Source organism: Telmatherina bonti (assembly GCF_933228915.1).
Source record: "Telmatherina bonti genome assembly, chromosome: 5".
NCBI lineage: Eukaryota > Metazoa > Chordata > Actinopteri > Atheriniformes > Telmatherinidae > Telmatherina > Telmatherina bonti.
Genome location: NC_136623.1, coordinates 6,673,860 through 6,701,622, shown reverse-complemented (window position 1 = coordinate 6,701,622; position 27,763 = coordinate 6,673,860). Strand labels below are relative to the sequence as shown.

The 27,763-nt window shown below is 43.6% G+C and overlaps 1 protein-coding gene across 3 annotated transcripts; it reads right to left on the bottom strand.

Annotated features, from left to right (window-relative positions):
* Positions 1-499: 499 nt before the first annotated feature.
* fli1rs (Fli-1 proto-oncogene, ETS transcription factor-related sequence) lies at positions 500-27,763 on the bottom strand. 3 transcript variants are annotated; one of them, XM_079240251.1, is made up of 10 exons: positions 27,631-27,763; positions 15,920-16,125; positions 14,404-14,570; positions 9,458-9,661; positions 8,565-8,648; positions 5,710-5,781; positions 5,525-5,587; positions 2,047-2,094; positions 1,724-1,810; positions 500-1,402 (listed from the first exon to the last, which is right to left on the bottom strand). In XM_079240251.1, the coding sequence occupies exons 1-10, from the start codon at positions 27,646-27,648 to the stop codon at positions 882-884; spliced, it is 1,470 nt and encodes a 489-aa protein (XP_079096377.1). In that variant the 5' UTR covers positions 27,649-27,763; the 3' UTR covers positions 500-881. The 3 variants fall into 3 exon arrangements, with proteins under 3 accessions (XP_079096377.1, XP_079096376.1, XP_079096378.1); XM_079240250.1 differs by lacking the exon at positions 27,631-27,763 and adding an exon at positions 24,420-24,528; XM_079240252.1 differs by lacking the exons at positions 1,724-1,810; positions 27,631-27,763 and adding an exon at positions 24,420-24,528.

The window sequence follows — 27,763 nt, the reverse complement described above, 5'->3', positions numbered from 1 at the left end:
TTTTTTTATCTTCCTCCTGCCTGTTTTCAGTCTTTATAACGATTTAACTGCTAGCTTACTTCCTGTTAGTATAATTTGTAAACATTTAGGCCCAGCTTGCTGTGATTGGTCAGCTCCACTGGCCTGAACAGACCCCATCCACCAATCATCCACAGCTCTGCTCACATCTAAAGTTCAGAAAAATACTTACATGGATGCTAAACTTGCTTCTGAGTTGGAATGAAAGAACATTATACATGAAATCAATGATACTAGTGTTGAAGTTGCATGTTGTACGAGGTGAAATCATTTGACACTGTAACACCGATCATCTAGTTTAGAAACCTGAAGTTTCTTAACTTTTAGGTTTAAACTTCTAAATCACTGTGATGTGAAACAAAAAGACAGAAGCATTTGAACCTTTAAATGATGTGTAAATGTTTATTGTTACATGAAATCATTCTGTACAATTTGTTTTACAAAAAACAGAAAAACAATCAACAAAAAACAACAAGGTCCTTTTAAATGCGTTAACTTTAGTTTTGACCTGTAAAGTGAAAAGAACGGTTATGCTACTCTCACAGTTATCTGACAGTATTTATAATGGCTGCTATCACACAAATTACTTACAAACGAGCTGAAAAATCAGAGCTAATGAACAGATAATACAATGTGTCCACGTGCTCAACATGTAATAAACGGTTTGACAGGCGCAACCCTCATGTTTTGTCCATTTTTTTCTTTAAGAAGGAATGTATTGAGGACGACGTCATAATGCCTTTTCCAAAGTGGACCTTAGCTTCATTTCACCTTATTTTCAGGCGGGGTTCAGCTCGGGTGCGCCAGGATGGAGCACACTTGGATTCCTCTCGTGTTGTCCTGTTCAGGTGAGACTGACATCCTCAGTAATATGAGCTCAGGTGGGAGTGAGTGGGATGCCTGGTCATGGCTGACCCGGGATAGATAGGGGTGTTGGGTGAGTTCCAGTATGTTGTTGAAGGGCTGAAAAAGTTTCCAGGGGACACGGGCATTGGTGCCGGATGGCCACCCATGAAGTTCATTTTGGGCTGGTGACTGTGGTAGGGCTGGACGTAAGACATCTCAGTCTGGTACTTAACAATCCCGCCCTCCGCGGCGTGGTTCTGATGCGCCTGCGAGATGCCCTGGAAGTCGAATTTGTATGCGTAGCGCTTGCCGTGCACCTTTGTCATGATGTTCTTGTCGTAGTAGTAGCGTAGAGCGCGACTGAGCTTGTCGTAGTTCATGTTGGGCTTGCTCTTGCGTTCGCCCCAACGCTTGGCCACTTCGTCCGGGTCGGTCATCTTGAACTCGCCGTTGGTGCCCTCCCAGGTGATGATGCCGGCATTGTTGCTGTCAGACAGGAGCTCCAGCAGGAACTGCCACAGCTGGATCTGCCCCGAGCCTGTGAGGGAAAACAAGGCATGAAGGTAAATTTTCAGCTACCAGGGTCAGTTTGTGCAAAAACTTCTTTGCAATAAAACATCTGGAGGATTTGATCCCTGTCAACATCAAGCCAAAAGCACTTTATTCCTGACACAACAAGTGTCGAACTCTGAATCTTGCAGCTGATCAGAACCTTGGGCAGGTTCCTGGGTTGGATGTTGCTGCATTGCATTGCTAGCATCAACAGGACAAAACATCTCCCAGGTCAGATATTTGCTTTCAACCAAATGTGACCTTTTCACTGTGTGTCTTGGAGGCAGACATTGGGGCAGAAACCTACCCACAGGCCTGTGAGCGCTGGGGTCAGGGAGCTTGTATGGACTTTGTTTGCCTGTTCGGTTCTTGGATGAGCTGAGGGCTTGGCCTTCTGTGAGGAAACAGCAGGGCAAACAGTCATTTGGGTGAGAGGGAAGCCCGATTTTGTCTCAGCATAAGCATGATGCAATTCTGCTGACACAACAAGTGTTGCTTTATGTTGACGCCATTTTGGAAAGCGTGTGCGCGTCAGCCCTTCCTTGCTTTTCTCTCATGGTGCCAAAGCAGACAGTGTAAAGGCCTCATTTGTGTCGCTCATGTCTTCTATTTTTTGGCCTAGATTCTTACCTGGATTGGCCAGTCGGCTGCTGATTGGCCCCAGTGTCTGATAGGGATCTGTAAAGAAGAAAAAGTATATCTTTTGAGCATGATTCATGTTTATGTAGAAGAAGGTTTGAAATGAATGAACAAGTCGGTTTTGTCACAAACTTAAGCTGATGTCAAGCTGAATGGAGGTCAAAGAAAATGGTGTTCAACAGAAATATAATGCTATATTTTAACAAACTTTACGCAGACTCCGTTTCTTTTATTCTCTGAAAATATCCCACTGATGTGACAGATGGCACACGACTTTTCCAAAAAGCAAAAAAAATAGCTGTATAATCCTTGGGAAATTGGGCTGTTTAACTCAGATTTCCACGAAGATGGATGGCTCTAATCTGTATTGATGGCAACCATAGACTGTATATAAAAAGATGGGCGGAGCCTCCGTGACGTCACCCGTAGGTTTCTGAAGAGCGGAATTGAAGCTCGGTGGGCGGTTCCTACCATCACCATCTTGGCAGGAGCATGCATGTCGTCTCGCCCGGAAAATACAAATATGGGCAAAGAGGCGGAGCTGAGAGGGGGGCTGTGAGCGTCATGGTGGATGATTGACATGAAGCAAACTCTGAGCTGCCTGTAGCTAAGAGCTAACCAAGCTAACCCGGACATAACAGGAGCTAACCAGTTAACGGAGGTAAGCGAGCTAAAGCTAAGTCACGTTGCGAACAGGCTAAAAACCGTGGTTGTTCTACGTTCTTCTGACTTGACGCTGGAGATTGGGTACCTGTCAATCAAAAGGACACGCCCCTAATATGCCAAATTTTAAGATTAAATTACCTCTTAATGTAGGAGTTAGAAAAAAATTCACTCCCCCCACAGTTGTCATGAAGGTAAACCTGACCTATTTTACATAAAATGTTTTATACCTAGCTGTAAACATATTTATTTCTGCTGTAAACATGTTTATTCCTGCTGTAAACATGTTTATTCCTGCTGTAAACATGTTTATTTCTGCTGTAAACATGTTTATTTCTGCTGTAAACATATTTATTTCTGCTGTAAACATGTTTATTCCTGCTGTAAACATGTTTATTCCTGCTGTAAACATGTTTATTTCTGCTGTAAACATGTTTATTTCTGCTGTAAACATATTTATTTCTGCTGTAAAGATGTTTATTTCTGCTGTAAACATGTTTATTTTTGCTGTAAACATGTTTATTCCTGCTGTAAACATGTTTATTCCTGCTGTGAAGTTGGTCTTTTTAACATGGGAGTCTATGGGGATTTGCTCTGTTTTGCAGCCCCTAGTGGATGAAGGGAGAACTGCAGTTTTTTTGCACTTCCGCATAGGCTTCACTTTTTACCGCCGAAGGCTCCGTCCATCTTTCATATACTGTCTCTGATGGCAACACAACTCCTGGGTGCATGCATGCATTCAGATATGTTTAAGAGTTGTATTGTTTTATATGGTGACTTGTTTTCTGCAAGATGAGAAAATAGGTGACGGACAACATGGCGGACTGTACTATTTTATGGACGTTAAACCCTTTGTGGACGTCTGTTATGGTGCCAGAAATAAAAATATGAAACTGGGATCTGCAAGCAGCAAACTGCACGATGAATGCCGTCTCTTCAGGTTGTTAGAGTTTATACAGGCTTGTTGGCTTTTAGCCTGCAAAGCATTTTGGGTAAACACACTAGCACCGGCTAATCCACTTATTTTAACTTGGATTAAAAAATCTTTTAATCACATTTCCTTTTAGTGTAGTAAAAGTAAATGGACACCTCTTTAGCTCCTGCGTTGCAGCCGATGCCCCCCCACTATACAAATTTCTGGCCTTTATTTTTTGCTTTGCTTCTGTTGTGATCTCACATGTGATCATGTACACCTATGACTGTGGTCATCCACATCTTTTTATTTAAAGCCGTACGCACCGCTTTGTTCTCAGGACGTGCACGATGAGTCAGGCCTGTGCTGTGTTTACGGTCACCACTCTACGTGGTGTAAGAGCCATGAAGCAGACCATCTGATGCTGATGGTTATTCCGTTTTCTTTTCCCAGGATACCCAACATGTGTGTCGTTGCAGAGGGAGTGGCGCCATTAAGCAATAAAAAGGCGTTAATAAAGTTAGATGTTGAGTTTCTGTGCTTGAGGTGAGTCATGTTCTAAATTCACCAAACGGAGGTAAATGTCTAAATTTAACCAGACAGCAAAAGCAAAATACAAAACCAAAAGAATAAAAAGCTCCGATCTCGTCATGGTTCATCAGAAAATGTTCCTGCAGCAAGTTTTTCCTACTTTTCTAAAAAAAAAAAACCCAAACTATTTCAAATTGTTTGAGATTTTGTCAAATTACGCCCTGCATGAAGATGACTGCAACGATAGCTGTACAGAAATCTGTAAAATCATTGACTACAGTGCAGGCGTAACTTTTAACCCTTTCATGCATGTTTTTAAAGCAGATTTTATATTCAATGTTCTGCAGACATAAAGTGATGCTCTAATTCACATTTTATTTATTTACCCTAAAACTAAAGTTCTGAAAGTTCATGTTTCTATAATATACTAAAGCAGGGGTGTCCAGCTCTGCTCTTCAAGGACCTTAATCCTGCAGGTTTCCCTGCTCCAACACACCTGACTCAAACTAATCAGTCATTGTACTGAATATCATAGGCTGTTGGATGCATTTAATGGAAGCAGGCGTGTTGGAGCAGGGACACATAGAAACCATGCAGGATTGGACACCCCTGCTCTAAAATATGACCCTCCTTCCTCTTCCTGTTTATCACTGCGGCAACTTGAGTCGTTTATTTACTCTGCAGTGGGTGGTGCTGCGTGAAATGACTCACCGATGTGCACCGAAGTGTTTCATGTCCAAATGTGCCATCCTACCCCGACAACGTACGAGGTTTCTGCGTTATTTGATGCATGAGCATCATCAGTATTTATCGTGATAGTAAGTATAAATTATAGTAAATACTTAAAGCAGCTACTATTAAAAACTGTGAAACATGAAATGAATGAGGATAAAATGTTTGATAACACCAAGTCCTTTCCTTTCTTTATTTTAAAGATTACATCTGTGCAGATTATTTTTAATATTCTATTTATTTAAAGTCATTTTTCTGAGCGCAAAATAAAATAAATGCCGAAATATAAAGTACATTTCTACAGAGTAATCTGTGGAAGAAACTCCCAGTAGAGGGGAAGCTCTGAATAAATGTAGACAACTTTAAATCCAGTTAAAAAAGTTTCTTTTCACATGTGAGACATCTGCGCAGCAACTTTTAATCTTGTTTTTAATTATTTTAATTTATGATTTCATTGTGTTTTTTCCACACCATCTGGGATGTTTTTAGTGTTTCATTTAAAGCGTTTTGAATCGTCTTGTAGATGAAGGGCTCTGTACTTTATGGTTAGTGTATAGTACCAGCCCTCCAGGGACTTCAGAAACGGAGCAGAACCCCTCTTTAAATCTTTCAGACGAGCTTTCTTCATACCTTGCACGATTCTGGGCGGCGGCTCCGTGACCCTCGTGCTGTGCTGGTGCTCGATGGAAGAACCTGGAGAAGAGGAAAACGTTGTACTTCAGTGGAACAGTTGTGCAATAGTTGAGTTTATGCAAAAGCAGTCTGAGCTCAAGCATGAAAACCCGTCCCGACGCTCGTTGGCGTCGCCGCCGTACCTTTAGGCACTGCGGCGGTCATGGTGTTTGCTGGCCAGCTGTTCCTGCGGCTGATCTCGTCAAAACTGCTTTCTGCACAGAAGAAGAACCAGACGGCGATGAGCACAATGCGTCTTTGAAGTGGACGGTGACACAGGTCGGCCATTGTGGGAAGGAAGTCAACCAACATGATAAGAGTTTGAAGGGCTGAAGATGACCTGCAGTTTCTTGGGTGAGCATTCTTTTGTTCCTGCCACCACTGTTGCCACGAGATTGCAAATGGTGTCCCAGGAGCGGGACCCGCATCCCCCATTTCCTTTGTCGGTGCAGCTGCTTCCTGTCTGAAACTGGCTGTTGAGTTTTGGACTCAGTGCAGTTTTTGTCAACAGAGGTTCATGTTGTGTTCAGGAAGCTTTCAGGCTTTAGAAACTGTGTGACATGGTCCTGAAACTTTAACGTGTTATCTTTTTTACATGAATCAATCCTTCAAGCGGCTCCTCGCTCTGCGTTTGTGACCCTGAACTGGGTCCTGGTCCACGCAGGACTCGGAGGAAATGGTGAAACATGAAATCCAGACAGAAAAGTCTTTCTGGGAGATTTTTCTTTTAATGTCTCGACTTTTCACATGAAGCCGGGAAAGTAAGACGTTCAGAAACGGTGGGATCACCACTCCTGCTGCAGGAAATGGAACCAGAGCTTGTCTGAGATCATTTCTGAGTTTCTTCTGCACGTTTCTGCTTCATCTCTAGATTTTGTTTTTTTTAGGTGAAATTTGGATCATTTTTGTCTTGTTAAACTTTTAAAAGCTTTAAATGCTTTCATATGAAACAGTAACAGGATACATTTTTGTTTTTCCTCAAGTTGGATAAATGTCACGCAGGAAAAACTCACAAAACCGTCTGAGTTGTGTGGAACGGGACTTTAACTAATGACAGATTGTGATGCGTATGCGTGTGTGTGTGTGTGTGTGTGTGTGTGTCTGTGCTTGGGTGGGTGAATCTGAATGTGTAAATGTTATTTTCTTACTCTAACTGCACCAAAGCCATGAAAAATATTCCATCTTGTTTCCGACTCCCTGCAGCCGTTTTGGGAACAGATTTTACCAGCAACACGTTTCTCCTCCTTGTTTGATCTATAAATGGAAAATAACGTGTTTTTGTTTTTTACACCAGTCTGGACCACTTGGTCCTGCAGGTTGTAGATGTTTACCTCCTGCAGCACCTGACCCAAACTAATGGGTCATCAAGGTGCTTGTGGAGAACTTGAAAAGCTGTAGAAGATCCATTTCATTTGAACCAGGTGTGTTGCAGCAGGGAAACATCTAAAACCTGCAGGACCAAGAGGACCAGAGTGGGCGATCGCTGGTCTGGAGACTAACAGAAAAGAACTGATTTATAAATGTCAAGTTTGATCATAATGTAATGAACTGATTCAACAAATCTGTTTCAGATCAGATTTTCCATCACGGTTCGATTTGAATCGATTCAGGATCTAAAAATCCAAATCACAGCTGATTCAACTCCAAATCACAAAACTCTGAAGCCTCCAAATCTTAAGGTTCCTCCTGACTTCAGTCAGGCGTAGAGGGGACGTTTTCCCTTCAGGGAGGCGATTCAGATACAAGATCAGTCGTTCCAGTTGGATAAAATACATTTTCTGGCTTTTACTGACACTTTTATCACTTTTATTTCATTTCAGCATTTTAATTTTATTTATTTAGATTTCTCTTGGTTTTATTCTTGCAGAAAAGTTTATTTAGCTTATATTTCCTGTTTGGTTCCTGCAGGACTCATTGTTCTCCTTCTTACATGTATTTATCCTGATTTTACACGTGCAGTCATCCGTGTGGTTTACCGACGATGCTCTTCGGTTTTATCTGTAGAGCTGTGATGGCGGCACAGCCACAGTCCACGATAATTTCCCCTTCTGGGACAATAAAGTTTTTCCTGATTCTAAACTGGAAAAACAATCTTTTTTTTTAACACATCAGACTGAATCACCTTCTGGAGCTTCAGAGTCACAGCATGTAAAATAAAAACTTGACATACGGAGCCAGTAATCCATGTAAACGTCAGCTATTTAAATTATTTCTCTTAAATGTATTTAAAAATAAAATAACCATGTATAAACTGTGTTTGCTTCATTTAATTCATTTGCTTTATTAAATCAGTATTTACTCTTCTGGTATGAAAACATCTGCAACAAAACCTTCAGTCAGCTACGAGAGATGAAAAAGAATAAAATGAATCATGATTACGTTCATCTTGAATCATATCAAACCTAATTTTACACGACTTGGTTCTGAAAACCAACAAAGTATCGTCTGTCTTCGTAAATATCCACATTTTCCTCCTCGAATGATAAACCACACATTTGGTTGTTTGGTTGTTGTTCCAGATGTTTTTTCTTAATAACTTATTTTCCGTTTGGATTCATGTTGTCGGATCATTGATCACTGAACCGGTGAGCTGCTGCATCTTTCCTGCGGTGGACATGCAGGCGAGTCGTGGTGCCGACTCCTGATCAGTGACTGAACTTTGCTCTCAGAAATAACGAGACAAAAGCAGCTCGGTCTCACAAGACAACTAGCAGCTGGTACATTTCTAAGTTTTTTTAGATGTCCCAGTTTAGGATTATAAACTTGTGGGATGGCAAGGTGTCTGTGGGCTGCTGAGACCACCGGTGGAGCAGAAAACAGGAACGTTGGGTGTGTTTGGAAGACAAAGGGAGTAAAGAAAACCAAGCGTTTGTCATGAGAACTTCTGTGTTTTGGATTCGGATCAGAAAAATCGCAGCTTTTATAGCAGCTGGTTGCTCACAGGAAGAATCTCATTAAAAAAGGTTTTGGCGTTAAAAAGACGCCGAGGCCATCTTACCTGCTTTCACCTGTAGCCTGGGCTGTGGAGGTGGAGGCGGTGTGCTGTTGGTGGGAGTTGTGGAGTAGGAGAATGTGGGACTACCTGAAACAAACGATGTAAACGTTACGGCTGTTTTCTTTCAGTCCACCCAGGAAATGAGATGCTGCGAAGGTCTCAAAGGCCTGAACGTGTCATGCAGATTTTTTCCTTTTGTCTTCATCCTTTAACACCTCGTTAGCCTCGTAGCATCAACGCCTAAAGTCATATTTTGGCTGAATTCTGTCTCATCTCCTAAATTAGCTGACTTTGCATCACTGCCAAGAAAAACCTGAAAATATGACTCAGGTGGTTATGCTGTGAGGCTAACCAGACATTAGATTCATATCATAGAAGTTCACGTCTTTGTTCTAGAGACTAAAACTGCGTATTATTAGTTTGTTGTGCACAGATGCCATAATGAGAGGCTTCGCAACGCTGGTGCATAACTGCAGAGACGACGCAACGCCACCTTTGAAAACCGGCTGGAAGATGTTAGCAGTGATTTGCAGAAGCCAAACTGCTGCGTCTTCATTCACACACAGTGATGCAGCAAAGCCCCAAAATCACGATGACGTGCACATTTTATGCCAAACACAGGAAGCATGTCTGAGCAAAGAGGAGCAGTTTTGCTCCTTGTGACGACATGGTTCTAGAAACCGTCTTGTCACACTGAGATTTCTCCAGGTTACGGTGGAAAATCCACCCCTTCAGCACAAACTGTTCTCAGGAAACGTTGCTCAGGTTGAGTTATTTTCTCCTGTCAGAACCAACTAGAGCTGCACAGATAAAGAGACGAAGTGGCGGCGGCTTCGTCTCGGGACGGCGACAGCCAGCGTGAAACAATGTTATCGCTGCAGAGGGACGTCTCTTACTCTGCCGGAGGTAAGTGAGGTGCGACAGCAGGATGTCTGCGTTGTAGGCCGACGTGAGCCGCATCATGTCGTCTTTGGTCATCTTGCACAGGGCCTTGCCATCCATGGTTTGGAAGAGCATGACGTCCACTTCCTCCAGGACGTACTCCTTGATGGCCCAGTCCAGCCACTGCCGCACGTGGTCCTGGGTCCAGACCTCGGGATCTGGCATCAGAGAGAGCAAAGACAGGCAGATGTGCTTAGTGGAGTCTACCACACATTCTCAGATTTGCATGTTTTTATGACTTGCACCAAGCTGCTGTGTTTTCATGTGACAGGAAGTTGAGGAATTATTCTAATCAGTGCGGTCGAGCTGATCAGCAGCAGAACTGATTTCCTGTGCAAACATTTCAAGAAACATTCAGAGTTTAACAATGAAAATCCATCTTATTTTCATGGTCTGCAAGGCTTGAAGAAGAGCTGCAAGCCTCCAGCTTGGCTCTTCTACACAATCTGTTTGACTTGGTAGGAAGAAAACATGACGTGGCAACAGTAGCTGGTTAAACGGAGGACAGTCATAAAGAGACGCTGAGCTGCAGCTGATGTGCTGGATGACTTGAAAGTGCTGAATAAAACCTGAAACTGATGTGCTTTTCTTCTGATCTTCATGCAGCCTGTGGAGCAGGTGGTCAGATGGGTGCAACCACTTCATAAAGGTGGAAAGGATGGTCACAGTTAAGACGTCTCACTGTGTTTCAGCGTGCAGATAAAAGCACAACATCAGCAGATCCTTCCAAAGTCTTGATTTAAAGTTTTATTTGTTCATTTCATTTCATGTTCAGTTTAACTTTACATTGTTATACATGAACAAAAAAAGCACAGATAGAAGATTAAATCTTGTATAATCTGCCCCATAAAGCACCTTTCAAATAATAAATTGACTTGACTTCACTAAATTAGATTAACCCCGACCCTAACCAGGTCACCACACACTACTTCAACCAAAAAAACATCTGTCTTGCATATCTGTAGGTAGAGTTAATAAACTTGCAATTGTGTATACAGTCTCATAATTCCATGCTTGTACAATTTTTAAATATAAAAACACTTTTAGTTCTTTGTTTAAGGAGTTCCATAATTTAGCTCCATAAACAGACACACACCTCTGCTTCTGTCAGGCCAAAGTCTCTGTTTGACTTTCCACATGACAAGAGCACATTTTAAATCAACCAGATCCTTAAATTTAAGTTGTCTGGTTGTCAAAAACAAATCATTTGTGTGCTCTTTATACCCCTTTTTGTTGATCATCCTCATGGCTCTTTTTTGCAACAGAACCAAGGGTTTAGTTGTAGTACTGTGTGTTACCACACACCTCTGCACAATAACTGAAGTATGGGAGAAGTCCAACATACGCAGTAAGCTCCAATCAAACAGATTTTTTACTTTAAATAAACTACCAATACTTTTACTAACTTTCTGTTTTACATGCTCAACATGAGCTTTCCAACTTAATTTACCATCCAAAACAATAACCAGGAATTTGACTTCATTAACTCTTTCTGTACAAACTGCATCAATAGTTACTTTCACATTAGCATTCTTCCTCAGATTACCAAACACCGTGAAATTAGTCTTTTCCCGATTTAACAGTAATATGTTTTCGTTAAAATAATTTCTCACATTGATCAATTCTTCTCCTATTCTCTCTATTATTTCAGACAGAATGAAACTTCCAGAATGAAACATACTGGTGTCATCGCCAAACAGCAAAACATTTAACACTTTAGATGATTCACATATGTCATTAATAAACATAATAAAGAGCAAAGGCCCTAAAACAGAGCCTTGAGGAACTCCACATGAGACTTTTCTTATATCTGAATTTAGCCCGTTAAAATGTACATACTGTTGACGGTTTGTAATATAACTTTGAAGCCACATGTATGCTGTACCCCTGATGCCGTATTATATATAATTTTCAAAACAACAATTCATGGTAAACAGTGTTGAATGCTTTGCATATATCAATAAACACTCCTACAGTATATTCTTTCCTTTCAGTTGCAGCTATAATGTTTTCTACCAAATCAATAAGTGCTAAACTCCTGGGTATTTGTGATCTAAATCCATAGTGAGCAATTTATATTTCTTTAAACAGATATTTACTTTTTTTAAGTGAACCATTTTTCAAGGATTTTAGAAAACAAGACTGCTCTGTACTTATTAAATCTGTGTTTGGCTCCGTTTTTTAAGAGACGGATTACTTTAGCTATTTTCATTGGCTCTGGGAAGACACCAGTTTGAATAGATAAATTGCAAATAAAGGTTAGTGGTTTTATTATGCAGTCAATGGTTCTTTTAATGATCGTCATGTCAAGTCCATCACTACCAGTAGACGTTTTGTTTTTACATTTGCCTACAATAGATAAGACTTTAAATTCACTGACTTCTCCAAGAAACATAGACTGCATTATTACTGCATTAAAGTCTAAAAGATTAATTTTTACTTTAATCTGAGCATATTTAACTGTGTGATTTAAAGTAAGAAGTTACACAACATCCAAATGCTAACTTTACACAACCTGCTGATTTAAAATGAAAGGATTGATGTTGTTATGATCTCAACATCCAGCTGGTGGTTGAAGGACTATGATGCTTCCTTACTGGTAGCCAGGAAGAGGAAACACGCTGCAGCATGTGGCTTTGTGAAGCCAGGCAGGTTCTTGTTGCAAAAACACAACTTTTTAATCCCAGTTAAATTTGGATCCTTCACATGGTTCAACAGTTAGCTAACAGTTAGCTAAACTCATTATGGGACACAACACATCAGCCTTCTGCTCCACCTCCTGCGCTGAGCTAGGGCTGATTCTAACATGCCGCTGCTACTCTGAATGCCCCATTCAGATCAGATCTGACCTGGTTAGTTATATATACGGTGGAAATCAATGATTTTCTGTCAACTTCTGCATCTGAATGTAACCGTTTATGTTTAATTTCTTTACTTTTTGGCTTTTGTCAACCACAAATCAGTCTAAATTCTATCTGCTACCATAAAAAGGGTTGTTGGTCTGATTATAGCACTGAAGCTGCAGCACATCAGTTTAGCATAAAATATGAAACGCTGCCCTTATCTACGAATCCCTTCTAAAAGTAACTCCTTCATGTTCCCTTTGGTAAAGTTTAACATCTTATTGTAGTTTAACTACTGACCTGACTTGCCTTGTTCATTAACATCACTGCAGTAGCCATAGCAGACACACACACTCAGTAATTAATGACTTCTCCATGATATTAGTTGTATTTTTGAGAATTTACACCTTTATGTCTGGAAAAGATGCGACATTGTGGAAAATGTGAATGTCGTCGCAGACATGTTTGTTTGGATTTCAGTTCCTAAACATCCACTGTTTCATTTCAAACCTGCAACACAGTCCTGAAAGAGTAACGAGGGGCTTACGAATGCACACACACACACACACACACACACATACGAGGAGTGTACGAGTACATCACCGCCTGCAGTCCTGACCTGTCCCCAGTGGAGAATAACAACTGTTGAACACCTTAACGTGTATTTGCAGGAATAAATGAGAGGAAATGGCACATGAAACTCTTCTTCAGGTCTATGTGACGTAAAAAGGAAAAGGCATCATTTCCCAGGAAAAACAGACATGTGAGATTTTAACAGCAGCTGATGAGAGAAAACATGGAATACTTAGGTCTGTAAAAAGTACGTTTGGAGCTAAACAGTGTGAAGTTCTCTGATCCGCGAAGGGGTTACACAAATGATGTAATAAATGCCAGTAAACGGCCGTTACATACTGGCATCACTGTTTTACAGCCCAGTTCCTTTACGGAAAGTTTTTAATCATTAAGTTGAAAAGTCTGATTCAGGACGCTGGTTTCCACCAGCAAACAATGAGTGTGTGTGCTGTGAACGGCAGCTCCAGTCATGGACGGCGGTCACCACACCCTCAGCGCCCGATTGTTCTCGTTCAACACATGCTGCTCTGATGCAACATCCGGCTATTATGAAACCTGCTGGTGACTCGCTGATTAATCTGCCTGGAATTTACTTGAATGTTGACTCGTCGACGACACCTATCGCCCTCTGAAGCGAACACCTGCGCCATGAGGCGGAGAGGACGGGAGGATGGGTGCTTTTCAGATGCTTGGATCAGTCAGAGCAACAAACATACTGATGCATCTAATCCAGCTCTTTCAAGGTGTTTTTCTCTGCACTTTGCTTTTTTTTTGCTTCCAGTCAGGAAGCTAATTTTTACAGTACAGTTTATTTCATACATCATTCAATGCATGAAGATTTTTTTCTCTTTTGGCCAGATTTCAGGTAAATGTTTTCCCAGAGGATGTGTGGATTTAAAGACATTAGCATGGATTTTTAGCAGCTGGATGGAAAAATGGGTGAAGATATGTAACAGGGAAGCTTCCATATGCATTGGGGGGGGGGGGGGGAAACGTGTCCTGTGGTTTATAAACATCAGAAACGTGTCCTGTGGTTTAAAAGAAGGCTTGTTTTTTAATCAGACCAGAAGAACTTCGACATCAGGATCATTTCAGAAATAGCTGATTTGTATTTCTTTTCTCCTTTGGTGGAAAAAAAGAGAAGTAGGATTAAAATGTCTTCGTCTTCCTCTTTGTTCTTTCTAACATCACAGTTCGGAGCGCTAAATTTACACTTTAGATTTCACACTTTTTTTTTTTTTTTTTGGTGTTCATTTTAAACCGTGATGTCATGCTGAAACAAGCAGCCAGAAAGCTGGTTGTTGTGCTGCTGTAGCAGACGCTGGATGTGGACAGAAAGCGGTATGGTTGCATGAATAAAACGCTTGCTAGGTCCAGTCTGGTTGAGTTGAATGGCGTTGCACAAGGCCAGTGTGTGCCAGCTGTTAGGAAACCGTCTCATGACCAGGACGGTTGGTGTGAGGATGGAGGATGATTCAGCTTACCAGCTGGAACGATGACCCTCTTCTCCTCGGTGGTGTTGCTGGGCGGGGTGGCGCTCTGGGGGCTGACGCGGGGCTCCGCGTACGAGGCCTGGTACGGCATGGAGGCCCCATCGTTGCTCATGTGTCTGGAGCGTTTGGTGACGCTGCAGTCTACCGGAGACTCACGGCTGGAACAGAAAGGCTTCCGTCAGAGTTCTTTTGAGGAATAATTCGACCCTTAACAAGTCTTTATTCAGTATTAGTGCGAAAGCGCTGCCAGCAGACGGCCAGTCTACGTTCCTGTAGGCCGATTCCAGTTTCTCTTGCAGATTATTTGAACATTTTTAGTGGAAATTGTTGAGAAAGGTACATAAAAACTGTTTGTCAGAGGACTGCAAGTTAAAGTAGTTTCCACTGCGCCAAATATTTGTACATCATAGACAGAAATATTTTCACTTTTCAGGGTTCAAATACCGTTAATCCAGGAAAATGTGTGTAGTAGGTAATAATGTAATAACCTGCCAATAATGGAAGTTTTTTTCTCTTTACTTTCCTAAATTAAAGTGATTGTGTCCAGTTAGTTTACATTTCAAATGAGGTCCAAACAGTTTTAGAAAGAAACTTAGAATCCATATGACAACGATGCCATTCACTTATTTTTCAACTGCAAAAAGCTGTCATTTCCATGAAACAGTCCAGTTTACTGCAGCAGGTAATGATTAATATTTATCTTTTCTAAAGGACTTTTTATCATTAACGCCAGCCGATAATGCAATACATTAGTACATTACTGACTTTATCATGTTTAAGACTAGTCAGTATTACCTGATCAGTTGCTTCAAATGAGAATCAGAAAGTCTGAAAGTATCAGAAATACTCATGGTTGGGATGTAAAATGTCAGGTTTAAGTCTTAATGTGTCAGGTGTGTGTAGCAGGAGCACATGAGCTGAAAGTTTCCTCGTTTGTCTTTAAAATGAGGTGAAGTGCAAACATGTGCTTATTTTAAGGCCCCTGCTAAAAGGTTGCTCGCCCATCATGAAATGGGTTCATCTCTGTAACCACAAGGTCTATTTGAATATCTACCTAAGCATCGAAGAGGGAGGAGCTGCTAAGACCTCTGAACATCAGTAAATGTGTTATTGGTAAAGAGTAAATAAAGTTTGAGGCTTGCCTAAAAGAATATCTATATCTAGATGCATATTAATATCTCTCTGAGATGTCAAACTTCATTGGATCAATATGTGATCAGTGTAGCTGTAAAGGCAAACTGATCAAGTGAAGCAGAGGTTTCAACACATTTTAAATTCCCTTCAGAGCCGACATCTCCAATGTGGCCATTTTGGCCCAGTTTGGCCCAGTTTGGCCATCTGTTCTCCACCACCTGGGGAGCCGCAGATTTCACAAGGTTAGAAAGGAACAGTAAGTACTGCATCAGTACAGTAAGATGGGATTTATAAAGATCATTTCAGCAAAACCAGACAATGGACAATAAGTTGTGGGAAAAACCCTTTGTCCTTGTCCCTAGCGGTGACTCACCTGGTCCCATTGACGTGTTCACCTCTCTTCCCATGGTTCTGGTCCACTGACCCCACCCACTCCGGCTCTGTGGGCTCGGGACTCTGTTTGGAGGCCTGGCTGAACCCGCCAGGTGACGTCATCTCTGTCTTCATGTGCATGGCCGGGGCTGCGGTGTAGGACGGCTCGAATATGGGCTGATCCTCACTCACCACAGACAGCGCTTCCTGTCCAACAGAGAGACGGCGGTCACTGTGGGTCACTGTGGGACGCTGAGCTGCGTCACAGCCTTTGGAAACTCCTGCTGCACATCTCCAGTTTGGACTAACTTTTTACTTCACATCTGAAATCTAAACATGGCAGCGCCGTTCCTCTGACATGAACAGATCTCCAGTTTCTCTGAGAGTCTGAGCGGAAAATGGGAATTTTGGAATTTTATTCTTTAGGTGAATAAATATTATTTGGTAAAATCATGGATTTGTTTGGGTCTATTTACAGCTGTGGATGGATACAGGACTGTGCAGTTGCACTAACAGGATGGTGCATTGGGTGTATATAGATTACAGTGGCCGTGTGTTTGGAAATGAAGGCCCAGTTCAGGAATGTGGCTTTGTTTGTGTTTCTAATGCTTTTAGACAACAATGGAGCTCCGCGGCGGAGAGGAAAAGTTCGTCAGGAGAGACTAAACTAAAGGAAAAAAGCAACCTGATGGTTATTATGAAACCAGCATTTTATAACAAGTCGCTACTCGTCATGATGAGAACGAGAAGCAGAAATAAGGGAAAAAATACAAATTTTCAGACTGATCCAAAACCAAGAAACAGCTGCAAACATCTGGCTTTTCTTAGTGATAAAGTATGACGTTAGAACTTAGGGTGCATTTACATGAAGATAGTCTGCTAGACTTGGTCCGATTGGGGACTCAGATCAGCTGTAGGGGGGTGTATCCATGCGGACCGAGATCGTGTTCACGCTGCACTTTGGTCAAACGAACTAAACCTTTAGAATAATATCTCCCCATTCCCACCAGAGGTGGCGCTGCACTATTATTTAGCAGAAGAGAGGACAAGACCGGCGTGAAGAAGAAAACTCTGTTTCCTCCACCTGCCAGTTAAACATGGAGACCAAACTATGGCTGTTTTGGGTTTTTATTGTGTCTTATGCGAGTATACTGCAGAAATCCACTGCAACAATGGAGGCAGTATGAACACCAGACGAGGCAGAGGACCCTTAACGCCATCGCTATGAAGTTACCCACAATGCAATGTTACACCTAATGCAGGAAGTGGCGTTTCTGAAGTCCACTTCCTGTATTTGGTCCGACTGAAATGGACCAAGACCTGCGTTTGTAGGAGGACTGAGTCCGCTTCTTTGGTCCGAATCAGAATTTGTTTTGAGCGTTCACATTTCCCCAAATGAAGCGACTTTCCAAGCAAACAGACTCGGATTCGGATCAAAAAGGCCGATGTGGATGTGTCCTAAGTACTGTATTATTTGACTCTGTATTGATGGACTTTGATCCTGATTGGCATTAATGGGAACACAACAACTGGGGGAACACTGATTTCCCAGCCAAAGGGAAAATGGGAGAAATCTCTCTTTTTTTTTAATACAAAGTTTTTATTTGGCTCCTTAACAAAACTAAAAGCTTAATTATTAAAATTCAGTTTATAAATTTAATGTTTGTGACTGGAGAGAAGACACGTATCGCATCATCTTTAACGGGTTTGAAACAAGTTTTTGCCATAAAGTGCTCGGTCATTGTTTACATGCTCAGGATGGGTGACTGAATTCCCGACTCGATGCAATCCTACGACGTTCTTTTAATGGAATCTCATTAAACTGGCTTGAACTGATTCAGATATAATTACTGTATATCTGCTGTTTACACAGCTGAGTTTAATTCAACTAAAACTTCTTATTTCTAGCAATCAAAAATAAGTGTTAAAATAATGTATGTGTGGAAAGATTTCACTGACAGTGCAAGCGCGCCGTTTATTTACTGAGTTTAAAAATATATTTAAATATAATCTTTAAATAAAAAGATAAAAGAAGAGGAAAAATGCTGCCTGCAGTGCGTTGTGTATCTGGTTTACATGCACACCAAAAATCAGATCGTTAATTGATTTTTGGAGTTATCAGATAATTAAAATGATGGTGCAAACAGCAAAGTCTGATATCCTTCATCAGATATCTGCCGTAATCTGGTCACGAGAAGTCAGATTAGAAACCGACTATCAGTACTTTGACGTCTTTGTCCATAAATCTTTAAAGAGAATTTTAAAATTTGGACAAATGCTGTCGTTTCTGTTTGGTTTTTTTTGTCTTGTGTTATAAAGGAGACGCCACCGGAGCAGAACGCAGAAGAACTGCACGATGGCGTGCAGCAGCAGGACGTCAGAGAATAAACTAAGTAAAACATTCACATTTGGTTTATTTAGCTGCTTTTTAGCTCCCAAGTTTATTTTCATTAATAATCAGGATTAATGCATTTTACCCAAGACTGGCAGATTTACTCAGCAGTGGGCCGCCAAGCGCCGGGAGCAGCTGTGGGTTCACGTCTGTTGCCGCGCTGCAGAGTCGAACTAGGGCCTGCCAGATCCGGGCCTACCAGACCCAGGTCTACCAGACCCCCACCTACCAGACCAGGTCAGATCTCTCTCCTCGCTCAGCTGAGCGGCTAAACATTGTTGTTACTATAAACCCACATCCCTCTCAACAAGGACCACTGGGTCTGGATTTCTTTGGTCCTGTTACATATTTACACCAGATTAGATGGTTTACGTGGCCCAATCACAACTCGTCTTCTAGTTCTTGTAACACCTCTTTCTGCAGGAAAGATGTTCTTTTCTTTTGAAGAAAAAGTTGCACAACTTTAGTTTCATTTACAGGCCATTTTGATTATAACGTTTTAATCTGCCAGAGAAAAATGGTTCTCGTTTGCAATGGAGGCGTCGGGTCAGAGAGAAGAAGAAGGGATTGGGCCATGTCTGAGAAACTTCTATGCTGCAGAGGGTCGAGGTTTATGGAAGTAAGTTTAATCAGAAAAACCTTCGATCATCAGAACAACCTTTTTCCCTCAAACGTGCAGCTGAATGAATCCAGGTGAATTTGGTGTTTTGTGATGAATTGCTGTTGACATATGAAACAAAATGACATAAAACCGATGCTTAAATCAGACGATGTTCAGTCCACTTTAACATGGTTGGAGTTCCAGGAAGCTGAAGCTCAGATTCCAGCAGGAACATTAGCTCACAATCCGGCTGCGCTGCAGCATCTGGAGCTAAAAGCAGCCATGCTGGGCGATGGCTTGGCTCAAACTGGGCGCAAGGCGTGTCAGGAGGGTCTCACAAGCGCCTCCTTGTGGCTCCCTGCTAAACATTCCCACCAGAACAGCTTCCAGAACGTGTCAAACTTAGTAGTTCAGATAGAACCAGACAGGAAATCACACTGCAGCACTGTAGGCATTTGGTAAATTTCAAAATAAAATCCCTGTTTTTTTTGTTTTTTTTACCATGGATAATGAAAAGTCTCTATCATGGGAGTTGAAAACCACAAACTTTTCTACGACTTCACTTGTTTGTCATTTTTACAAGGACAGCAGTATAAAGGAGAAGGTATGGACTGAGATATCAACAGTTTTGGGACTCCATGGTGACCTTAACATGCTAATTAACATATAAACACACAAATTTTGATGCATACCACCCATTCAGCCAGATAAACTGTCTGGAAGGAGCCATTAAAGCTTGTTACATCCTCTGCAAGAAGCAACAACATTGTGTTCTTGAGGTCAAAAGAACAAGAAAAGAAATAGTTTTGGTCCTGTTAATTTATTCTCCACAAAACTGAACACATACTTTCACATCTGAAGACAAACGTTCGCCCACGGCGTGGCGGATCGCCCACGGCGTGGTGGATCGCCCACAGCATGGTGGATCGCCCACAGCATGGTGGATCGCCCACAGCCTGGTGGATCGCCCACAGCATGGTGGATCGCCCACAGCATGGTGGATCGCCCACGGCGTGGTGGATCGCCCACGGCCTGGTGGATCGCCCACGGCGTGGCGGATCGCCCACGGCGTGGCGGATCGCCCACGGCGTGGCGGATCGCCCACGGCGTGGCGGATCGCCCACGGCGTGGTGGATCGCCCACGGCGTGGTGGATCGCCCACGGCCTGGTGGATCGCCCACAGCATGGTGGATCGCCCACGGCGTGGTGGGTCGCCCACGGCCTGGTGGATCGCCCACAGCATGGTGGATCGCCCACGGCATGGTGGATCGCCCACGGCCTGGTGGATCGCCCACAGCATGGTGGATCGCCCACAGCCTGGTGGATCGCCCACAGCCTGGTGGATCGCCCACGGCGTGGTGGATCGCCCACGGCGTGGTGGATCGCCCACGGCGTGGTGGATCGCCCACGGCGTGGTGGATCGCCCACAGCCTGGTGGATCGCCCACGGCGTGGTGGATCGCCCACAGCATGGTGGATCGCCCACAGCCTGGTGGATCGCCCACGGCGTGGTGGGTCGCCCACGGCGTGGTGGGTCGCCCACGGCGTGGTGGATCGCCCACGGCGTGGTGGATCGCCCACGGCGTGGTGGATCGCCCACGGCGTGGTGGATCGCCCACGGCGTGGTGGGTCGTCTATGGCATGGTGGATCGCCCACGGCGTGGCGGATCGCCCACGGCGTGGCGGATCGCCCACGGCGTGGTGGGTCGCCCACGGCGTGGTGGATCGTCCACGGCGTGGCGGATCGCCCACGGCGTGGTGGGTCGTCCACGGCGTGGCGGATCGTCCACGGCGTGGTGGATCATTATTTGTCAGTGTTCTGAGTTTATTCCTTTATTTAATTGATCCTTTTACAGGTTACCTGCAGTCTTTCCCAGTAGGTCACCTGGACAGGCGGAGACACAAACAATGGCACATTGTACCAGCCACATACAGCTGGTGTTACTGACCGGGCACTAATATATACGTATGCACGTGCGTGTTCATGTGCACGTGACTTGTAAAGGTGTGATGAAACCTAAAAATAAAGCTCCCCTAGAAATCATTCCAACACTGATTAAACGCCAGTATTTCAGTCTGACTTCCATTACGCTGCTTTCCATCAGACTGCTTGTCTTCCAGCGTTTGGGTATAAATAGTCGTGTTTTCCAAACCACCAATCCGTTTCAGAGACTAAACACAACCATTAAAAGAAGATAACACCTGAAGGCTGGTTGTTAGGTGGAAAATCTGGGCCGTGATCGGACCACACAACACAATATAAGAAAGCGTCACACGTTTGTCAGAAGTGCTGATATGAACCATTTCTGAGCTTTTATATCGTGTTTTAAATAAAAACTTTAAGTTCAATGAAGAATGTGTTGTCATGAAGCCAGTTTTATACATCTAAAGAACATGAATGTTTCTGCTTTTATGAATTTTATTATTATTCAGTGATAACTGCAGAGGAAGAATAAAACCTGGAGCCGTATATTCTATAAAACATGAACTGAATAAATCTAAACATGAATAAAGGTTGATAAATGACTCTTAAATATAGCTTTGCCTCGATTTTACTTCTTACTACAGTGATTTTAATGTGATTTCAACCTATGTCTGTCGGTTCAATTATTTGTTGGTTTATTTTTAACAACATACCTTTTAGAGGTGGAAGAACAGCACTTTGGTTACTTTGAGGTATGTGGACGTGCTCTACAAGTAAAGTTTGATTGATTGAAGAATGAGTGCTATTATTGAGGGATGAATAAAGTTCTATCTATCTATCTATCTATCTATCTATCTATCTATCTATCCATCCATCCATCCATCCATCCATCTATCTATCTATCTATCTATCTATCTATCTATCTATCTATCTATCTATCTATCTATCTATCTATCTATCTATCTATCTATCTATCTATCTATCTATCCATCCATCCATCCATCCATCCATCCATCCATCCATCCATCTATCTAGAGTCAAGGTGATGCAACTTTAGATGAATAATTGTGGGTGAAAGCTTTGAAGTGAGCAGGGCTCCTCGGAGCGATCCAAACCTTCGTGCACGCTGAAGGTAAAGCTTCTGAAACCACTACGAGAAGCAGCGAAAGAAAACTCAACTGCTCACAGCGGTGTGGAGGCTGTCTAATCACAAGCAGCATCGGTAACCTTAACCACACGGTGATGCTGTCGTTAGGATCGGGGTTGCAGTTGGGAGGGGTGTCAGCTGAGGGCGGGGTCTAAATGAGATTTACCTCCAGCTTCCTGTGTTCTGCTTTGAGGCCTGAAAGCACCCCAACCTGGCACAATCCCCCCCCCCCCCCCCCCCCCCCCCCCCCGCAGTCAGGAGGGCCAACATGGAGCTGCTGCACGGCCTGCTGTGTAAATGAAGAGCGTGCATGTGCGAAGCGCCCACCGTGCGCTTGGTGGGTGCAAAGCGTGTTTGTTTAGAGGAGCTGAGCATTGTCTTTGGGCCTCATACGTCAGTGCCGTGCTTTTTCAGTGGCCTACAGGAAACCAGGCCGCCATGTGCACAGGAACCTTTTGGCACAGGCCAAGGGAGAGGAAATGGTGGGGGGGGGGGGGGCACGATGTTCAAATGTGGGTCATTTTAAAACTGGAAAACAACCCTGAAGAGCTGCGTTGAGGGGAGGAGAGGGGTCTGGCTGACTGGACAGGGAAGACGTGATTGAAGTGCCGCCATGGCATTGTTCTTCTTTGTGGTGTTTTTAGCTGGGTGGCGCGTTGTGATGCACGGCGGGGCGCGCAGCCTGGCATTTCCTCGCCGCTGTGTGGGATTTCTGCAGCCTGCTGCTGCATGAGCCGCTTGCTGAAGCGTAACACGTTGGGTTTTAGAAACAAGCGACTCAGAGGTTCCAACAGGTTTCTAACCTGGAGGAAATAATCACAGCCGACCAGAACAACGTGCACGGATCTCATGGATCCTGGAACATAAAGAACACCGCTGGTCCAGTTACAGGTCAGACGGGAAGGTTCGGTCCGGACCGCTTCATCGGTCAGAACCGTTGTAGACCAGATCTCTCATCTCCATTAGTCTTCAGGAAAACTTCCTGAAGGTCTTTACCGAGCTCCTTGTAGAGGTTCTGTCCAGGTGGTCCAGCACCGCTTCAGACCCGTTAAGGTCCCGGGTATGGGGAGGATCCATCAGAACCGTTCAGGTCCCGGTTCTGGAGAGGATCCATCGGACCCGTTCAGGTCCTGGTTCTGGGGAGGATCCATCGGACCCGTTAAGGTCCTGGTTCTGAAGAGGATCGGTCAGACCCGTTAAGGTCCCGGGTATGGGGAGGATCCATCAGAACCGTTAAGGTCCTGGTTCTGGAGAGGATCCATCGGACCCGTTCAGGTCCTGGTTCTGGGGAGGATCCATCGGACCCGTTAAGGTCCTGGTTCTGAAGAGGATCGGTCAGACCCGTTAAGGTCCCGGGTATGGGGAGGATCCATCAGAACCGTTAAGGTCCTGGTTCTGGGAGGATCCATCAGACCCGTTAAGGTCCTGGTTCTGGTGGATCCATCAGACCCGTTAAGGTCCTGGTTCTGAAGAGGATCGGTCAGATCTGGTGATCTTCAGTCCAGATTTTGGGTCATGTGACCTCAGCCTTTCCTGGCTCCTTGACCGCCACGTTTCCATGGAGACCATGAGCAGGTGGATCAGCTGACGGTCCAGATGGATCTCTCAGCTCCTGGTTCAGGTCTTTGCTGGACTCCAGATCCAGTCTGTCCCTCCTGTCCTCCGCCTGTCGGGTTTCTGCCGCCATGCTGCGTTTTCAGCTCGTTGTTTCTGCTAGAATCCGGTTTTCCGTCAAACTTTCTGATCTTCGCTGGTTTTAAAGAAACGGGAACAAATGGGGCGTTTTGGTGACAAAAACCCTGAAGATCCGATAAAAACCAGACCCCTTCGGTTAGGGGTCTTTGTATGCCTAAATGATGAAAAATCAGGTGGAAACACTTAAAATAAGCAAAGAAAACCTTCATAAATCAGGAAAACTATTGATCATTTTCACAGCAAAGTCTGGCAGCAGGGAGGAGAAACATGAAGATATCTGAACTTTTAATAAACATCATCAATAAAAAGCAGAAAAAGAAACAATTAAAATCTGGATCTCATAAACTGAAGTTAGTCCCAGTAAGAATTCTATTTCTGATATCCAGAATGTGTTTTCTAGATCAGACAGACGTCAGTTTGGAGCTCTGGAGGTAAAAAGCCAATACACATGAATGGAGAATGTGACGTCATTTGTCCCAGTATTAGATATCTGAAATGTTCATTTCCACCAGGAATAACTGAATTAAAGATATCTGAAATACATATCCAGCCAAGCATATATATGTTAAAAATGGTAAAGATTTGTAGACACCTGGAACCTGGTTCTTACTGGCACAATTCTAGTCTTAGATAGCTTGAACTTTAGGTTTTGCAGCAAAACTGTTATTGAGAATATTTCTAATTCCAGTTCTGACTAGTAAGAATGTCATTTTAACCAGGAAAAGTCTGATGTGGAAGTGTACCTCGAGGTAAATGTTGGGAAGGCTTGCCATGCGCATGCTGCTCCACTTCCCAGCTGACGCCCCGAAGCCACTGGCCGCTTTCAGACGACACTTTCCTGGTGCTGGTGGTGTGTGGTGTGTGTGGCATGGCCAACCTGAAGCTCCAGCAGCACAAATGAAACTTTTCCCGCTTTATTTCTGTGTTTCTGACGACAGCCACTAAAATGCGTCGTCCTGACTGTTTTATGGTGCAGTCACACTGCTGCTGCAGCAGAAGTGAAACAGAGGCCTGAAGGCGGGACGCCAGGCTGCTGACAGCTTCTTCTCACTAAAATGACTTCCAGTAAGCTCTTGATAAAGAGACTTTTTTTTCTGTTTTGGCTCCCAACACTCAAACTGATACTATCTTGAGTTGCAGTTGCTCTTTTTCACTCTTTAGGACAATAAATTGAGTGACAGCTCTCTCTCTCTCTCACACACACACACACACTCCTGCTGTCTTTATCTTCTCGCTCTCTGCACACTGATACAAACATAGCAGAATGCGTCCTGACCGCTGATGCCACAACTGGCTTCCTGTTCACTGTTTTCAGCCTGTTGCTCAGAGACACTAAACAGCTTTTAACAACATGACCTTCTTGAGAGCTACGTTGCCTCAGTGCCCTGAAATTTGCGTCCTCGCCGTGATGGCGGACACATTTTCTGGCACCTGCTGTGAGTCCTGCGTGGAAACTTTTGACACGGTTGCGTGTCAGCAGCTCGGCGTGTTGCATCACGCAGTCGGAGCGTGATCTCAGGCTGTTTACAACACAGATGTTCAGCCTTGTTTATTAGCAGTTTAACCACATCCAACCAGCTTCAGCTCAACTTTTACTCACTTTAACAGCTCCAGGTTTGTTTCTGGTTTTAATCTTGTTTTATCTGAAGGGATATGACGACACATCCCTGAATCAGATATGAAGTCGCACCACGAGCGCCTAAAACCATCAATAATCCTCCAGAATATCAACACGTTTCAGGTTTGCAGAGAAATGATGAAATAAATGTGTTTTTACATCTTTTCTGCCTTTCATTTGCTTTCTGAACAACTCCACAACATTTATTTCCTTTTTAATATTTTTATTAATCTACTAAATATCTAATAATCAACTGATTTTGTTTGTAAAACTAGAAAAGTGAACTAAAAGCTGTAAAATCCAGACAAAGCAGCAGCAGCAGCTCGTTTCCATTTGTTTTAGGAAAGTTTCCTTGTTTTAGTTCAGGAAATGATGAAACTATATTTAGAGTTTAGGATTGGTCAGAAAACACTCCCAGGTTATCCTCTTTCTTCTCATCTGTTCATGGCGGTTTTTACAATTATTTGTTTTTTTTCTTCTTCTTATTATTATTATTATTGTTCATTTTTATGCTTTTTGCCTCTGGTGTGTAAAATTAAAGCTGTTCTTGGTGAAAAAGGTTTAAAATCAGCTTGAGTTTGTTGTTTATTAGAAGTAAAAAGCAAACTTGGCTCAAGTGAACCGCATTTACCTCCAACAGTTTGTGACACTTTGTGGCAACAAATCTTCACGTCTTCGCTTCAATAATCTGCTTTTAAATCTTTCTGCTGATTTCTGTCAAATAAACTGCATTTTTAAAACATTTCGATCTGGTTAAATGTAGAACTTGTAGTATTTATATGCGTGCTTCTTGTAAAGAAGAGTTTTAACGAGTAAGAGTCGTTTTGTTCCTCCTTCTGGACAGAAACTGAAAGTGTTTTTCTCTCCGCGTTTCTTGGTTTTTGCAGCTTCTTCGTTTTGCTTTTTGTAGTTTTTATAGTTCAACCAATTTTCTGCTCATAGCTCCTGTTGGAGGAAAATAAACTAAAACACACACACACACACACCAAGCTGCGGCCTGCAGGCCTCGGGTGGAGCTGCGCGAAGACAAAAAGCGCGGCGCGCGTGCGCGTCGTGTCTGAGCCAAGAAAAGAGAAGTAAAAGTTCAGTCGAGCTGATTTTGCAAAGACCCAAAGCAGCTGCTTTTCTGCTGCACAAACAACGGTGCGGTTTTCACAGCTCGCGGGGCCCTGCAGGGCCGCGCGCCGCGGAGCCGGGGCCTTTCCTCCGCGCGCGCACCGTGGACGTGGAACAATGCAAAGCTTCCACGCCTGTCCACGGCGTGGCTTTCTGGCCAGGCTTTGTTGGCTTTTGACATTCTTCTGTCGGGTCCAGGGAGCGGAAATGTGCGCGGAAAGTCTGAGGTCTGAGACCGGAAGCCTGCAGGCTTCAGATAACGACACCTGACAAGAGCTCCTGCTTCTGCTCTAAATGGCTCCTAAAATAACCTCAAACCAACCTGCAGAGAAAAGTCCAGAGAACAAACATCTGGATAAATAATAAGCCCGAAACGTCTCATTCCTGCAGCAAGTTTCTCCTTCTGCCTTAAAAACACAAAAACAACTTTACTCAGACCTCAGAAATAATTCAACATCATTTCTTTACCAAGCTGGTAAAAAAAAATCTGATTTTCTCCCAAATCTGCAGCTTTTTTCTTTGTTTTACTGAACAAAGTGAGAAGTTGTGCTGAAAGGCCCATCAGGTCCCTGAGAGACGGGTTCTGCTGCAAGACCTGAACAACGCTGAGCCTGGATGACTGAACTGATCATCAGGAAGAAAATTAGAATTGAATTCTATAAACAGGAGTTAAAACTCTCCATGTTGTTGCGCAACCTGCTTGTAGAAAACACGTCCACGCGCGGGTGAAGGTTCTGCTGGAGAACAGGTGGAACGGTGTGAATACCAGTCATCTGCTGGGAACGGGGTCCTCCTGCTCCAGTTGGCTCCATGGTGCCTTCAGGGACACCTGCCCGCGCGCATCCTCTCATTTATCCGTTAACGTGGCTGCGCCTTGGGTCGTGTCACGCTCCCAGCTTTAACCGTGGCTCCGTGCGCTGCGCGCGACCAGCTCGTTTAAACGCAGCAGTTAGAAGAAGAAGAGAAAAAAAAAAAGCTGAAACATTTGGAAATTCCTCTTTTCACGCGCGTGGCGGGCCAGCAGTGAGTGTTTTTATCTGCAGTGGTTAGTTGTGTTATTCTCGAGCCGACATACAACCACGAACGGGAAGGAAGAGGAAAGTTTGTACCAGAAGGAAAGAGTGGGGAGCTGCATCACCTCTCTCACCCAGCAGACACGGCTGCTGTGGGAGGCCGCGTGACATCTCCACAGCAGCCTCACAAGCAAAGCAAACACCGACCTTGATCGAACAGTCCATGGCAGCAGGCGCGCGCTCGTCGGGAGAACCTGCAGCAGCTTTTGCGCCTCGAAGCTCCTCACTTCACGCAGACGATGGCGCAAACCATTGCACTTACAATTTTTTGCTCACAGAC